A 16,531-nucleotide genomic window follows, 5' to 3' on the forward strand; every position below is an offset into this window, starting at 1 on the left:
GTAAAGATGGCCACCTTTTATATCTAAAATATTAGTAGTAATTTTTGTCATCTCAGTATTTGATTTTGAGCCCTCATATTAATTTCCTCAAAAAAAAAAAAAAGCCCTCAAATTAATTGGGGATAATTTCATAAACCTCCCCTGAGGTTTCTGATAATTTTACTGAACTCTCCTGAAATTTGAAAAATTACACATACCTCCCTTATCATTTAAAATGATAATTTTACCCTTAAATATTTTAATAAAATACCCTTATTTGATATACTTATACTTAGAATGAGTTTTAAAATTATTTTTTTATTCTTTTTCCTTTTTATTCCTTTTTTTTTAATTTTTCGCCAATAAAACTGTAGAACTACCATTATTGCTTCTAATTTTTATTATAATCAAATGTCAAACTAATGATTTTTTTTATGAGTTAATTTTATATGTAATCCAATATTTTTGCTGTTCTTTATTTTTTATTTTTGGTATTAAAATTAACAATAAATTGAAAAATAGGCCAAAAGCACTACGAAATTATGATAATCCCATTATTTCAAAAATTCATAAACTCTAAATGAATTATTTCAACATTTTCTTTTCTATCTTATAAATCTAAATCTTAATAATAAAATCTATCTTATAAAACAAAATACCATCAAAAATATCATATCATAATAATAAAATTATTATTATTATTATTATTTATCAAATAGTAGAGATGATACAAAAAAGTTGGCACCATTTCCTTGTAATTATAATAAATAATCTTATAATTGTATAAAAAAATAAATTAAAACCCATAACACAAGAACATTTTTGGATATTCACTTAAAAAATTGGCCAAGTCAATATTATTTTAAAGTTTTGTATAAAACTATCAAATCAAGGAAGGTAAATATAATTTTTCCAACCTAAGGGGAGCTCAGTGAAATTGTCAAAAACCTCAAGAGAGGTTTCTGAAATTATCTCTATTAATTGGACCATAAAATTAAAAGTACAAAAGATAAAAAAGAAACAGAAATTTGTAAATACTATTTTTTTTTAAAATAAAAGGTATACATATGCTTCCATTAGAATGCCAGGATTCTAACCAGAACAAGAAGAAAAAGATTCACATGTTGGCACTAGATTACAAGATTTTTACAATGTATTGTGATAATGACTGATCAAGAAACTGTTCAACTGAATGAATAAATCAAAAAGGTGCAGATTCAATATCCCTTAATTGGTTATGTGAGATCTCTAAGTCCTCATAATCATAGTCCATCATGGTGGCCTCGTTCTCTCTCACACAATTCACCACTGGTTCCAGCCCCTGCCATAATTAATCACCACCAATTAAGTCAGAATTTTCACAATAGAAAATGATACGTGGAAATATGCAATTCATAAAAAGAATCCATCCTTGTAAAATAAATCATGAAACAAAAGTATAACAAGCCATAGAAAGAGGTGCCAGCACTTGTTAAGATGTATTTCAAGTGCTATATTTTTAAAAATATAAAATTAATTAAAAAAGTAAAATAAACCCAAGAATGAATTAGCTGTTTTTGAAAATGTTTTTAAAAAATTTTGCTGTAGCAGAGTTTTTAGAATATATTTTAAAATATTTTTAGAAAATATTTTAAAATATTTATGAGTAGACCAAAAGCAGAAATCTGACTCCTAAATGAACACATGCATAATAATAGGACTATGACCTACCCTGAAATTGGAATAAAGTCATTATATATATATCCTCCTAAATTTACTTTACAAAAAATAAAAAACATGCAATTTAGGAAATGGATTGTAGTTGTTGAACTTTTACAATACGGTCAAATTTTCTTCCGACCATGGAAAAATGATCCCATAAAAACGATTTTTCTAACCTTAAAGTTTTGTTGAACTTTTACAATACGGTCAAATTTTTCTTCGGACCATGGAAAAATGATCCCATAAAAACGATTTTTCTAACCTTAAAGTTTAAACACAAGTTTATTGCTCTTTTTGCAGAATAACTCCAGCAGTTATTTCATGTGTCCTGCGGTTCTTGCACAAAGACTCTTAACTATCTCTTGATTTTGAATACTATTTTTACTAAAGAAAAAAGAGAACAAGAAAAACTCAACCATCTTAACACTTTTTTCTTGGAGCAATTTTAGCACATGGTTTAAGAACTCAAAATAACCTATAATTTTGAATATGATGATACAGATTACAAAAAAGAAAAAAAAATCATCAACCAAGTGACAAAAAGAATCATCAAACAAGCAAGAATTATAAATCCAAAAAACCAAGAAAGCAGAAAAGGAAAATGTTAAGTAACAAATTTCAAGAAATCGTTAGATATTATATTCATGTTAGCCATTACCTTAGTAAAAATTCCAAGTGCTTCTTCCATGCTCCTCGTACTCATCACATAAAGTGCTGCCTCCTGTACAAATTATCAGAAGCAAAGATCCAGAACCATCAAAATCTTCCAAAAAGAAGAAGAAGAAAAAAAGAAAGAACAATAAGATTTAAAGGAAAAAGAAAAATATATATATATATGTATTTACCCTTGCAAGTTGGAATTGTTGAATATTTAGAGTCCGAGGTTCATTTTCAATAGATGATTTCCTGTCCAATGAAGCCATTGTTGTTTCCTCTATTCTTGAACACTTCTATCTATCAATCACTCAATCACCTGAACTGCAACAAGAGAGAAAAGAATCCAATATGAAGTATGAAGCCTCCTGTCAGGAGAAATGGTGGTGGTATATATAATACGAGGAGATGGTGGGCTAGAGTTTTACGTAAACAAACGTGGCAGAACAAGGCCTTAAACATGGCTGTTTGCGTGGAAGTAACTGAGTCGAAGATGGATTGATTGGGACACGTGGCATTTGATTAAGGTTGTTTTCATTGTGTCTGACTGTTTGCGGAAACAGACCGTGGAAAATGTGGACGTGGGATATTTTCCTAAAAGGAGAAGGTTAAATAGTTTGATATCTTCTTGAGGTCTTGCGTGGTTTGATGGGGCAAACCTGTGAAAGCCACGAGTACCTAACGGATCTGGTTCTTTGACGGACATGATCTTCTGGAAGGACATGTGGAGGAAGAATGGTGGTGGTAGATTATTCTATTCTTCAATTTATTTCATGGTGGTGTGCTGTGGATTTTTTTGAGGGTACATTGAATGGTTGGATGCAGGGGAGGCATTCGGATCAATATTGGATTGGCGGGTCAGGTCAAAACTCGAGTACAACAAGAGACCTGTTGACCCGAATACGATCCGTTAATCGTTGACAGGTTAATAAAATACTGTAAAAGTGTTTTATTCCAAACCAAATCTGAAATAAATTAAGACACTTTAAAAGGTGAAAATAATATAATACATCATTTGTCCAAACATAACAATTCCAACTTCACACAAGTTAAACAAATTTATTTAGAATTAAGTGGTTAATGCCTTTGGAAAAAAAAAGAATAACGTTGTTTAGTTAGATAAATTATTTTTTATATTTATTAAATTATTTTTAATTCATAAATAGGTTATCGGATCAATCCGTGGGTGATCTGAATTCGACCTGTTTTTCAGATTTGATCCGAACCTGCTCAACCTCAACTTAAACCCATTAATTTTATATTAATTCGTATCGTATTTTAAGATCAAGTCAGAAATTGCCACTCCTAACTGGAAGGTTAGGAACGAGGGAAGGAGAGAAGATCTGGGATAACCGAGAATACAGTTAGTTTCATGAAAGATTCACTCTCTTCATAAACAGTAAGAGACAGACTTAGTATTGGTGATCCTAGGTGAGATCGGAAGGGTGATGGATAAAATGTAGATCATCATAGCTACCTTTCATGTAGAATATTGTACAATAGCATCCTTAACCTTAGGAAAATTGCACTGATTTTCCTTATTGCAAGGGTTTGTGTAACACATCAACCCAAGAATTGGAAGACTATGCAATACTATTCAAATACGAATGGGCATAATAATTCAAGAATTGGAAAATTATGCAATACTAATAGAAAATGAAAGGGCATAGAATAGTTAATTGATGAAATAATTGTCCCTTTATTCATGACTTCACGGCTCGCCTTCCTAATGACCCCCAAGCCCTCCACTTGGCTAATCACATTCAGCGTTGCTACTTCCATGTCCTTCATAACCTAATAATGCAGAGCAATTCTAGCCCATTGAAAATCTAAAAAGAAAAAGATGAGAGCATGAGATTAGTTTACAAAATAAAGGAGATAAAGATTTAATTTATGACCACTGTATGGTGTTTTGTAGAATGGAAAGCAAAAGTAAGTGGGGAGAGGGGGCAAGGGGAGGCCATAAGGAGTGGGAAAGGTAGGGATGTTAGGTTTCTTCCATGTCTCTCTCTTTGAAACCTTTCATCATTTATTTGAGTATAAGGATTTCTGTTAAGGTTATTATGTGTATTTTACTCTACAAAAGGGAGGTATGTGCAAATTTCAAAAGGTGTAGGGTACTGCCCGTTAAATCCATTAAGGGAGGTTTCTGAAATTATCTTACAAAATAGTGTGTAAATTAGACTAGTGATATTTGCTAGGGATTGCAGCAAATCGGATATTCTCAAAAATCCCTCGTACCAAACTATAACCCGCATATCCAATTTTTTTTATTAAACCCTATCGAGTAAACCTACAGATTTTAACTTTCATTACCAAACTCTCTCACTTTTGGATTTAGATTATTCATCGGGTACCCTCTACTTGCTAATTTGAATAATTCAGAAAAAGATAATTAACTATTATCAAACTAAAATTAATACATACATAATGTTAAATCAAGACATTATGTTAAATTTTAAACTTTGGTAGAGTTATACATGAGAGGAATTCAACATTTTATGAAGGGCAAAATGCCTATGCTATATATATATATATATATATATAAGGTTTGAGATTTTTAAGGCTCTCTTACCAAACCCTATCGGATTATTCATCGATTACCCCCCATCAATATAATGTCCTAATGGATTATTTATCGGCCATCTAATTGGATTAATCATTGGATCGAGTACTTGCGGGTATCGGATTTTATCCTACCCATTACTATCCTTGATATTTGCATTCTAAAAATAATCATTGTACTCCACTTTGATATTCTATTACGTGAAGGAAGATAAGGTGCCAAAGGATTATTTTGGAGTTCAAACATCATTTGCCGTAAATCATATAGAGAAGAGCAAATTATCTAGATGGCCATCAAACTTTTGGAATCATTGAGTTTTAACCATTGAACTATTAAAAGTCTGATTTTGACCATTAAAATATTTAAAGTTTAGATTTCCGGCAATTTCATTAGATTTTATTGTTAAACATGACAGATTTGAGTGCTTGCACAATTTGACAAGACAAAATTTGATGGAATGATCCGAAATCTAAATTTCAAATAGTTCGGTGGCCAAAACTAGACTTTTAATAGTTTAATGGTCAAAACTCGACGATTCCAAAAGTTTAGTGGCTATCCGGATAATTTGGTCTATCGAGAATTATGTTTTTGAAACAATTCTCATTCTTCTCTTTTTAGATTTAGGAGATTTTGTTTATTGTATTTCTTTTAAATGTTTGTTAGGAGGAAAGCTAATAGTATTAATCGCGTACTTTATTATGTTCTAATCAATAAATTATTTTAATTGAAGCATTAGCTTTCTTTTGTAGCTTTTGTTAATGGTTCAAATAATCTTCAACCAATTATGTAATCTCTGTTCAATGATTAAACACTATTTGTTATCGTCTCTCTTTTTTTTTTTAGAAAAAAATAGCAGCTATGCTCCTTAAATTTAAAGGCCTCAATTGTGGTCAATGCCGACATTATTAAGCAGAAAAGTGGTGTTAATTATGGGCCGTTTGTTCTCTTCCACTTGATCTTTCATTGTAGTTGGAAGTTGGAACTAAAGTAGGTGACGGAGAACACACTTGGACAAATCAAATCCGCACACGTTAAAACTATACCGTACAACGAGTCCTATATAAAAATAAATTAAGCACTAGATATTTAATTGGAAGTGATTGATTAGACTTTCTCTTTGCAGCACAATTTTTTTTTTTTTTATGAGTTGGAGAATTTTCTTGATCAAACTTAATGAGACTTTCTTTGTCTTCCTCAAATGAAGACCAGTGACGGAGCCAGGATTTTTTTTTTTGGGGGGTCAAAATTGAAATTCCATTCAAAGATGACTAATTCATATATATATATATATATATATATATATATATATATCAACTCTCATAATATAAACTAAAATTGAAAAAATTTAGGGGGGGCCAATTTTATTTTACACACATATTTACATATTATGAATTAAAATTCTCAAAACTTAGGGGGGGCCATGGCCCCCCTCTGCCCCCCTTGGCTCCGTCATTGATGAAGACAACCTTTCCACCATATGAGTTGACCAACCTCTTTGGTATGGTCTCATCCTTATGACTTATTTATTGACTAAAAATGACACACCATGAAGGATTGCAATATTGCATGCATCATAAAAGGATGACCGTTGAGCCCCCACGTGAATGGGTTGGTGCCTGGTGGTTGGCGCCTCTTCCTCGGGACCGTCAGGTCCTGGGGTCGAATTTCCGCAGCAACATTGACTTCTCCGTGCAATTAACGTGCTAGGTCTGGTTGGGACGCTGGGCCGGGCCGGAGTGGGATTAGTCGGGCCGCCTTTACGGACTTGACCCGGATACCCACTCCGTCGACAAAAAAAATAAAAAAATAAAAAAATAAAAGGATGACCGTTGAGACTTGAGTGTTTTTAGACGTATTATAAGAGCGCATCTGCGTTTTTCTGGAACTTGGGGAATTTCGTCGCTACATGCCCACGTGCAATATGAGTACATGCAAAATTAGAAGAAATGTTGCTTAATGTCTTGAATCAAAATAAGAGATTTAATATTTTACAGTAAAATTTTTATTATCTTCCACGAAAAATAACCAACCAAATATTAGATTATTGAGGTGATGTGATTCTTGAGGTTCAGTTGCATGATTGGAATGGCAGGACGGAGATAGAATATGAGATAATTTCTGAATCCTTCCGCATAGTTTGCAAAAACTATATAGATAACTTTTTTGATTATTTTTTCTATATTCACAGTGTATAACATTGGACGAATATAACTATACAAAATTTGAATTTGAAATTCAACTTTTGCATACATGTCATGAATCCAATGATGATAGTGTATATAATGTCAGTGTGTATAAGATTTACTCTAACTTTTTTATATACTTGTTAGTGTAAAGATTTTTTTTACACAAGTAGGTTTAGATCAATGGCATATAAATTGAATTCAAATTTAAAATTCAAATCATGCATATTTGACATACATTCAAAACTGTTAATGTAAAAAATCACTACACTGTCAGGATATAAAAAGTTAATCCAAATTATATTTAAGGGTATGTTTGGTTCCCCATAAAATTGGGATTTAGAATTGAAATTGGGTCCCCAATTCTAATTCGTGTGTTTGGTACTACCTTTCCTATAGAATTAGAATCGAATTGCAGTTCCATATCGATCGAATTCCATGGTTCCAATTAGGGGTGGCAATTCAGGTCCAAATCAGGTTGGCGGGTCGGGTTCGGGTCAACCCGTCAGAAAATCTGTTGACCCGAACCCGACCCGCCAACCCGTGACGGGGCAAGTATATCGACCCGAACCCGAAAATTTCAGGTTGACGGGTTGGCGGGTCGACCCGAAATGACCCGAAACTTAATTTTAATTTATTAATTTATCACTGTAATTTCTAATAAAATCAATTTCTCACAAAACTAATTACATAATCAAGTAATAAAAATTTAAATAAATAATTCCAAACCAAATCTAACATAAATTAAACACCGTAAAAGTGTTTTATCCCAAACAAAATACAAAATAAATTAAAACAATATAAAAGTAAATAATAATATAATATATTAGTTGTCCAAATATAATAATTTCAACTTCACACAAATTAAATAAATTCATTTAGGATTAAGTAATTAATGCCTTTGAAAAAAAGAATAACTTAGTTTAGTTAGATAAAATTATTTTTATGTTTATTAAATTATTTTTAATTCGTAAATGGGTCATATCAGGTCACCACGGGGTTGACCCGAAATCGACATGTTTTCTTTTCGGGTTCATCGGGTCCAACCCGATTCTGACCCGAATTCCCGAAACCTCAACCCAAACCCATTAATTTCGTGTTAGGTTCGTGTCATGTTTTCAGGTCGTGTCGAAAATTGCCACCCCTAGTTCCATTTCTTTGGCTAGACCAAAGAATTCCAATTCCAATTCCAATTCCACAACTAAATCTTGAGAAATGGGTCTACACGCGGATCTTGAGGGTAAAAAATAAAAAACGGGTCAACTATGTAAGCAGCCTCTCTCCCGATCTAACTAATCATTTTTCCTCAGCCGCAAGTGCTTCTGCTCTCCGCCTTCAATTCCACCCTAACTGCTTCGAGTGCTCTCTACTTACCCGTGCCTAATTTTCTCCAACTGGGTTCTTCAGTCCGGAAGGTAACAACTAAAAGCTCACTCTTTTTTTACTTTGCCTTCGATTTTTAACTTTGCAGCATTGAATATTGAATTCTGAATTTCTTTGACTGGCAAAATCTCTGTACAAGAGAGTGATTTGATGTCTTTCTTCAAGAGAATTCTGAATTTCTTTGACCGTGTAATATCTCTCTCTCATTCGCTCACTTTCTCTCTCACACACAGCACGCACTGCTCTTCTCTGTGCTCTGCTCTGCTGTTGCCTTTTGGCCTTTGGGGGAAGTTACAGCTTGCTAGTTGCCTCTGGTGGATTTCAATCTTTTTCTCTGCTTCTCCTTTCTAGTGGCTTCAAGGATAAGCGATTTGGATCTTGGGCTTCTGGTTTTCTCACAGTAAGTTCAAAGGCTGTGCCTTTTCTTCTGTTTCGATGTGATTCTCGGGTTTTTTTAGCGTTTTAGTGATTTTGCTGGCATTAATGTTTTATGGGTTGTTTCTAATTTAGCTACTTGCTGTAGGTTTTTGTGATTCTGGACTAAATTTATCTTTTACTTTTGAAAAATTGCACTTGTCTCTCTATCTCATACGAGTGTGTAGCATCAACCCAACAATTGAAAACTTGTTTAATAACAGGAAGGGAAGAGGATATAATAGTTAATTGATGAAACAATTGGAGCAGCAATCATTTGCATCATTTACCCAACCTTCATTTGGCTAACCATATCCATTATTACTGTCTCCTATGTCCATCACAATATAAAAATGCAAAGTAAATCAGCTCATTCAAAAACTAGATAAGAGGGAAATAGAACGAAGGAGAGGTGAACGAGTGACTATTTTACAATATCAAGGACAAAGGATTTAATGTAGGACCATTGTATGGTGCTTTGTCCAGTAAGGAGCAAGCAGGGAATTGAAGTTATAAGGAGTTGGAAGAGGTAGAGATTTTAGCTTTTTTGTTTTGATAAAAAGAAAACTTTATTAACAGATTGTTAGAAATTATCTAGCATGATTTTATTTACATAATTTCCTTAATGACAATTTAAATATGCATTATAAATTATAAATTTTCAATTCAATGTGCACAATGGATTTGAAAAATATAAGAAATTAAGGAATAGAGAGTTTAGGTTTGTCCTGCTTGCCTCTCCTTGGAACCTTGCTATATGTATGAGAATATATGGATTCTATCAAGGTTAATTACCACAAATGATTTGCTCTACAAAGGGAGGAATGTCTAAATTTTAAAAACATGGGGAACTGTTTGAAATTTTAAGAAACTTCAACGGAGGCCTATGAATTATTTCTCGCTTTAAATTTAGCACATTTTGTTTGTTATATTGCTTATTTATGCTTGTCAGAAGAAATGGTAATCATTTCAAATCACCTATTAATTTATTATGTTCTGAATTATGATTTTATTTGAAGCATTAGCTTTCTTGTGTAGCTTTTAATTTGTTATTAGTTCAAAATGATATCAACCAATTAAGTTGTACCATGTAATGTCTATATTTTTTTTCATAAGAAAAAATCCACTCATCTGTGCTCCTTAAAGGCCTCAAATATGGTCAAATGCTGACAATGTTGAATAAGAGCAAGTGGACAAATTAGGGCCACTTGCCCCCTCCTAGTGAGACAAATTATGCACGAGGCTTTATCTACCTATGTAGTAAAAGCATGAATGGGTTTGTTAAGATGAATGGTTGCTGTGCTGACGTGGTTGAATGGGATTGATTCAAGCATGGTCGTATCACGAGGATCTCACGTGCTGAAGCTGAAGAGAAGAATTGGCTTGTTATCTTCCTTCTCCCGTCTCTTCTCTCTCTGGCTTCTCTGTTTCTTCTCCCCCTTTCTCTTCCTTTTTTATGCCTGACAATCACGTCAATTTCTTCCTTATTTTCACTGTAGATTTCTTCCTTTTATCAGTTATTTGTACTTGCAGACATGAAACCCACAAATTTTTCCATAGATTAGGTGTACACTTTTACCCTAAAATTCAGGGATTTTTTGCCCAGAAAATGGTCACTCGTCTGATTCACAAAGCCCGTACATACCCTTATTTCTCAACCTTCAGATCTTTGTCAACAATTTCTGACTCTCAATTTTACTCTCTCGGCTTCGATTTGATGGCTGCTTAGTAAGAGGGAAGTAGAATCAGTATTAAAAACCGGAGGAATAGAAAAGGGCGCTTGAGGTTAGAGGCTTTATAGGATATACATCTTATTTCATTTTCTCATAGGTGAAAAGAAAAATAGAGAGGTTTCTTGCCTTTTGGTGTATTCCTCTATGGTAAAGAAAAATTTTAAACTTGTTTGCTTTTTTCCTCTTCGCATAGCAGACACACGAATGCTACACAATTAGTGTTTTTTTTTTTTTTTTTTTGGTATTTTCAGCTTTGTTTGGAAAGTGGAAAATCTTTGCAAGTGGTTTGGTGCCTTTTGTTCCCTACACTATCTCATCTCCCATCCATGCAATTCTTTTTTTCCCAGAAAAAGGAGAGAATCAAAGAGGGGAAAGCACTATACAGCTCCCCTCCCCACCCCTATTTGCCTTTCTAGCCAAAAACACGAAGAAAAGCTCACACTTTCGCATCAATTTTCAGCCATTTGATGAATTTATTGTTGAGTTTTTCTAGCCTTTTTTTTCCCAAAATTGACGTCCTAGCAGAAATGTTTGCTTTTGTTATTATTGATTGTTTTGTAAGTTTGAAAGAACCAAGAAGAAGCACAGCAAAGTAAACATCCAGTGTTTAAGGTGTGTGATCATCTCTTACAATAGTAGCATGCTTTGTATTTGATGATTTGCTTCTAAAGGTAGCTTTACCACTACACTGGTTTAGTTTTCTGAAAATTTACATGTCCTATTGTTATGGAGTATTAGATGATTTGAGAGATGTTCTTTAGCTTACTGTTTGGTCCTAAACAAAAATGATTTTACTTTTGCCTTTGTGTTTGTATGCTGAATGATCCTTTAATGTCTTGCAATGGCTCGAACTATCTTTAAATTCCATTGGAAACAATACTTTGATAGACCTAGAAACATTAATTTCATCGATTGTTTTTGACTTTTACTGCATTGTCATGTTAGTGACTATCATAGTTTGGACCAAAGACCAGTTAAAGAGTATTTCCCCAGCTTCTACTGTCTTGGTTCTAATTTTCCACATGTTTTGGGGCTCAACAAGTAGAATCTGCACTCAAATCATGATTTGTTTGATATAACTTGGTTTCTGCTTAAATTTTGGTTTTAGGACCTGGTCATGCACTGATTAATCCCTGGCACAGATAAGCACTGCTGAGTTCCATGCCTTGGTTCATTGAAAGGGGATTGTTCAATGGACGGATCCTAACTTGGGGGGACAAAGACTTTTAACATACCTCAGTCTTCAATTATTTTGCAGCTTCCTTGTTACATTAGTTTCTCTGGTTTTGCACATGGACATGGCCATTGCTTTAATTACCCTACTGCTATAATAGTTTGCACGTGGACATGGTTTCTCAACATGACGACAATTAAGATCTTCCATGTTCTATTAATTTTAAAAATGAGAGTTATAGGGAATTTTTCAATATTTTTTACACATCAAATTGGGCCTGGAAATTTCTAGTTTTCACTGAGAAATACACAAATACACATCTTCTTCCAGATATCTCCAAATACTGAATGATCCAAAAACATGGCCATGGACTGGGTTGATTGTGTCAATCAGACATTGTCTCTGTGTTGATCTAGGTTAGACTAATTCATCCATATTATTTTCCTATAAAGACTTCCTTTTCTACATTTTTATCTTCTGAGTTTTTAACATTCTGAAACATTCATTCAGAATTTTGGAAAAAGTAATGTGAAAATGGCTCTTCCATTGAAATTTATTTGGGTAATTAGAAATGCTTCTGGTATTAATACTTTTTACATGCTTTTCCTTCTGAATAATTTAATTTTTCCTTTATAGATCTAGATTGGGTTAATATTTTTCTTAGTTCGGCTAGTTGTTCAGATCTCTTCTGATTTTGAAAGTATTTTTAATAATGTATTTTTCATGTATTTTTACTACTACAATTTACTGGATGTGTTCTCCTAAATCTGGTTTTTATGAGTTTCATAATTCTTCCTGTAGTTTTGATTTTGTGGTACTTACAAGATATGTTTTGAGATCTAAATCAATTTTATATTTATCTTAGTTTGAACAGTTCTTTTAAGATCTTTGATACTTTTTCTGTAATGTATTCTCTTGTATTTGGTTCTTATGAGTTTCTTAATTCTCCCTGTATTTTTTGTTGATTGTGTAGTTTTTATGAGGTACCTTGTGAGATCTAGGTTGGGCTTTTATTTTTCTTATTTCGATTAGTACTTTAAGATATGTTTTCAAATCTGTTGTAATTTTTATTTTTCCTTGAAATGTATTGCTAAGGTTTTTTCTGCTACCTCTGATCCAGAGATCTTGTACCTTTTCTGGTGGTTCTACTGCTACTACACTTTCTAACTATGAATTTTCTTTCATTGTATGTGTTGGGTTGCATATTTTCTGGTCTGGCTGACTTCTGATCAACCACCGTTTACCTCTTCTTCATCAGACCGGAATCCAGTTTAATGGTAGTTTATCTATAATACAAGACGGAGCCAAAAAAGAATTACAAGAGACGAATTTCTCAGCCCACGAGTGGATGGAAAAATGGTTTATCACTCCAGCTTTGTTGTTGATGAAGGGATTGCCAAAGCTTGTGGATGCCCTCTTCTTCCTCTAAAAAGTCATATAAAGGGACCTGCTCCAGCATCAGATACCACTGACATTGTTGATGAAGCAATATCATTTTTCAGAGCTAATGTCTTCTTCAAAAACTTTGACATCAAAAGTTCAGCTGATAAGCTTCTTATCTATTTGACATTATACATAAATGTGGCTTTAAAGAAGCTAGAGGGCTGCAGAACTTTGGCTGAAGGAACGAAGGCAATTATTAACCTGGGGTTGGAAAAGGTTCCTGTGCCTGGAGAGTCTGGCTTTCCCTTTCCAGGGTTATTTACACTACCACAATCTCAAAAAGAGGCAGAGCTGTTCAGAAATTATCTGAGGCAAATTCGCGAGGAAACAAGTGGAAGACTATTGAGTGTTGCATACAGGCACAACGGGACTCCTAATAAATGGTGGTTGGCATTTGCAAAGAGAAAGTTCATGAATATTAGTAATCCATAAGGAAGTGGCCCCAGTATTTTGATGTTCCCGAGTGCAGCTCAATTGTCTGCATCCCCTGCCCATGTCCTGTAAGCATTGGACAACAACTTTGCATAGAAAGACAATGCAGAATCTTTGTGTTTATGTTATTATTTTTCAATTTTGACATTTCTGTCAGTACTGTTGAATGAAGGGGGGAAAAAACTGTTGGATGAAGATATCACCAAAAAAAACAAACAAAGTATGTGTTTTCTTCTAGCTAGCTCCTTTTTTCCCAGCTTGGTGATCTTTTTCAGTTTCAGCTTTTTTTTTTTTTCTTTTTTTTTCTGTTGTTTATTAATGTGGGATTCTTCTGTAACTAGATATGGTTAAAGAGTTTACGTACTGCAGAACAAGGTCATCAAAAATTTGCAAGTTTCTTGGCTTTGTACGACAATTAATTTGTAATTTGTGTAAAAAAAATTGTAATTTATGTGCTTTGCTGTGTAATTAATGTGCTGTTGTGTGGCTTTGGGAGGAAATTTCCTGTATAATTACCAGCATTGCGGGTTTCCTTTCTACAAGGTCAATGAGCTTAAACAGCATTATGATTTATGAGAAGGCAATTGAGATGCAATACTCTCATCATTACTTTACAGAGAGGCTTCATCAAACAAAATTGCAACAAATAACTCGTAATTAAAGGGATTGCCTCTTTTATGTCTTTCAATTATATTCATCAATACGTGTCCTTATTTTAAATTTTGTTTTATTATTTTTTAAATGTTATTAGTTATTCTATAATGTTTTATAATTTTATAAGTTTATAATTTTATTTTATTAACTTGTGTTTTATATGAGTTTAATAGAATACCTATCATAAGTATGGATAAGGTTCTTGAATTTTCGTGGCTCCTTTCGGTTTTGCGCCCACATTGATGGGAAACACTTTCACTTACTCTTAAGCATCAAGTTACATATGATGGAATTATTACTAAAAATTGTTCTGTCTTGTTATTGGGACCTGTTTGGTTTAGTTAACGACAATATACATGTTAAGGAGAATAGACAGCAGAAGATATTTCTTTACAGAGTTACAGAGGAAAGGTATGGTAATAATTCTCCATTGTTATTATTCATCTCACGGTCCATCAAAGTTTTTTGGTTGCAAGCTTTTGCCTTTATCTTGTTTTACTATCCTATGCTCATGTGCAATTTTTAGGTTTTCGCTAACTTCACTTGACTCTCTTGAGATTTACATAATTGTGAGGACCTCTCTTGATATGATAAAAAGATAACAATGTCCTTCATTAATTGTCGATTCGTTGAAAAACTCTATCAAAAATTAAAGTTTTCTCATCTATTGTCAACCAATAACTCAAATTACAATCTTTTCCAATTAACACTCTATTCTCTTCCTCCTACATCTATTTTACTTTCAAACTCATTTATTTATTCTTATCGACCAAATGTATACCGTCACCATTAGCAAAGCCACCATATATACCAACCATTAGTGGCTATCTATCTTGGTGTCTATTCCTAATTCTCTCTTTTTCATTACTATTAAATAGTTTTTTGTACCCATTTTTGTTTTCAATTTTTGATAGGCATTAGCAAAATGAAATTTTCAAATGATGAGTGATGACTTCGTTATCAAACTAGATGGAGACGAAAATAGTGGTAGTGACAAAAAATAAAAAATGAAGACTATGAAGTGGAATAAGAACTAAATAAAGATTATACTGTTATAGTTGTTATGAAAAAAAAAAGTGTTTCTTGTATATTTATAACTATATTGTGTTTTTATTTTTGATTTGCAGTTATTAATGATGTTATTCCTATAGAGAGAATTTGATTGATTTTGAATTTTGTGCGAATGGAGTATATTGGATGTTGATATTAGTAGTGGTGGCTTAACTACTAATTTAGGGATATTGATCAATATTATTGTTTATTAGGTAAAATCTAATATTGATATGAGATTGTAGGCAAGTTTTTGGGTATATGATACTGCGTTTGTAGTTGATACCATGGTCTGCATGAAAAATTTTTAGGTAAAAGTTGGACATTAGAACAAAGGCAAGTGTTTAATTAGTGGTGATTTGAATATTGATGGATAGACAATAGTGATATCGAGTAAGGATGAATGAAATAGAAACAATGAACCATTTTCTCCTTTTTATTTTTGTTGTGAATTAAAACCTAAGGGCATTATAGGATTTTCGATAAAAAGTCTAGCCTTACGGGTCTAGAATGTTGCTTAAATAATGAAAATAGGGGAGGTAAGTGTAATTTTTAGAGCTTGAGAGGAGCTTCCTGCAATTGTCAAAACTTCAGGGGAGGTATGTGAAATTATGCTTTAGAGGAATAGGTGTCGTTCTAAACCTCGATTTAGTGCAACCTTGCTAATGACTATATGCGTATAAGGGCTCTATCCATGGAAATATTTGACATAGTAACTTTAGGTTTCGATTTATAATTCAATTTAGTACTTAAATTGATAATTTAATTTAACACTTAAATTTAATGGATTTAAACCTTAATATGTTCAAATATGTTTGATAACAAAAAATAGAGCATTTTAATTATTTAAGTGCCTTTGAATTGTCTAGGCAAAATTTACTCCAAAAAATAAGTGAAAAACTATTTACTTATCATGTAATACAAAATATTCTCAAATGTTAAGATTTTAATATTAAATAATTTGGTAACTTAACAAATTCAGATGTTAAATTTAGATTTTAGATTTCCATTTTATAATACACACCCTTAATGCTTTTTGGCTTAATCTTTTGCATCTGAAGAGATAAGATTTGCTTTCTTAGGTTGATTTTTTTTTTTTTTCAGATCTGGAGGCTAATCCCCTCTGGTTGGACAGAGCTTTGCTCCAAAGACACCTAACAACAAC

At 32.8% G+C, this 16,531-nt stretch overlaps 2 protein-coding genes across 5 annotated transcripts; one reads left to right on the plus strand and one right to left on the minus strand.

Moving 5' to 3' along the window:
• Window positions 1-1,006: 1,006 nt before the first annotated feature.
• On the minus strand, window positions 1,007-2,710 carry LOC113701328 (uncharacterized). Its single transcript, XM_027221917.2, has 3 exons — window positions 2,526-2,710; window positions 2,339-2,401; window positions 1,007-1,300 (listed from the first exon to the last, which is right to left on the minus strand). Exons 1-3 carry the CDS (start codon window positions 2,601-2,603, stop codon window positions 1,181-1,183), a joined length of 261 nt encoding a protein of 86 aa, XP_027077718.1. The 5' UTR covers window positions 2,604-2,710; the 3' UTR covers window positions 1,007-1,180.
• Window positions 2,711-8,339: 5,629 nt separating this feature from the next.
• On the plus strand, window positions 8,340-13,899 carry LOC113702218 (actin-related protein 2/3 complex subunit 3). 4 transcript variants are annotated; one of them, XM_072059300.1, is made up of 4 exons: window positions 8,340-8,498; window positions 8,700-8,866; window positions 10,142-11,225; window positions 13,046-13,899. In XM_072059300.1, exon 4 carries the CDS (start codon window positions 13,144-13,146, stop codon window positions 13,660-13,662), a length of 519 nt encoding a protein of 172 aa, XP_071915401.1. In that variant the 5' UTR covers window positions 8,340-8,498; window positions 8,700-8,866; window positions 10,142-11,225; window positions 13,046-13,143; the 3' UTR covers window positions 13,663-13,899. The 4 variants fall into 4 exon arrangements, with proteins under 4 accessions (XP_071915401.1, XP_027079097.1, XP_071915402.1 ...); XM_027223296.2 differs by lacking the exon at window positions 10,142-11,225; XM_072059301.1 differs by lacking the exon at window positions 10,142-11,225 and having other exon boundaries at window positions 8,380-8,498; window positions 8,818-8,866.
• The last annotated feature ends 2,632 nt before the right edge of the window (window positions 13,900-16,531 follow it).

This window comes from Coffea arabica, chromosome 7e (assembly GCF_036785885.1).
Source record: "Coffea arabica cultivar ET-39 chromosome 7e, Coffea Arabica ET-39 HiFi, whole genome shotgun sequence".
NCBI classification, from domain to species: domain Eukaryota; kingdom Viridiplantae; phylum Streptophyta; class Magnoliopsida; order Gentianales; family Rubiaceae; genus Coffea; species Coffea arabica.

Excerpts from the sequence above, each read along its gene's own strand:
- LOC113702218 (XM_072059300.1), top strand. The coding sequence starts at position 13,144 with ATGGTTTATCACTCCAGCTTTGTTGTTGATGAAGGGATTGCCAAAGCT.
- LOC113701328 (XM_027221917.2), bottom strand. The coding sequence starts at position 2,603 with ATGGCTTCATTGGACAGGAAATCATCTATTGAAAATGAACCTCGGACT. Across the intron at positions 2,402-2,525 it reads AACAATTCCAACTTGCAAGG|GAGGCAGCACTTTATGTGAT; the intron begins GTAAATACATAT and ends TAATTTGTACAG. Across the intron at positions 1,301-2,338 it reads CACTTGGAATTTTTACTAAG|GGGCTGGAACCAGTGGTGAA; the intron begins GTAATGGCTAAC and ends TAATTATGGCAG.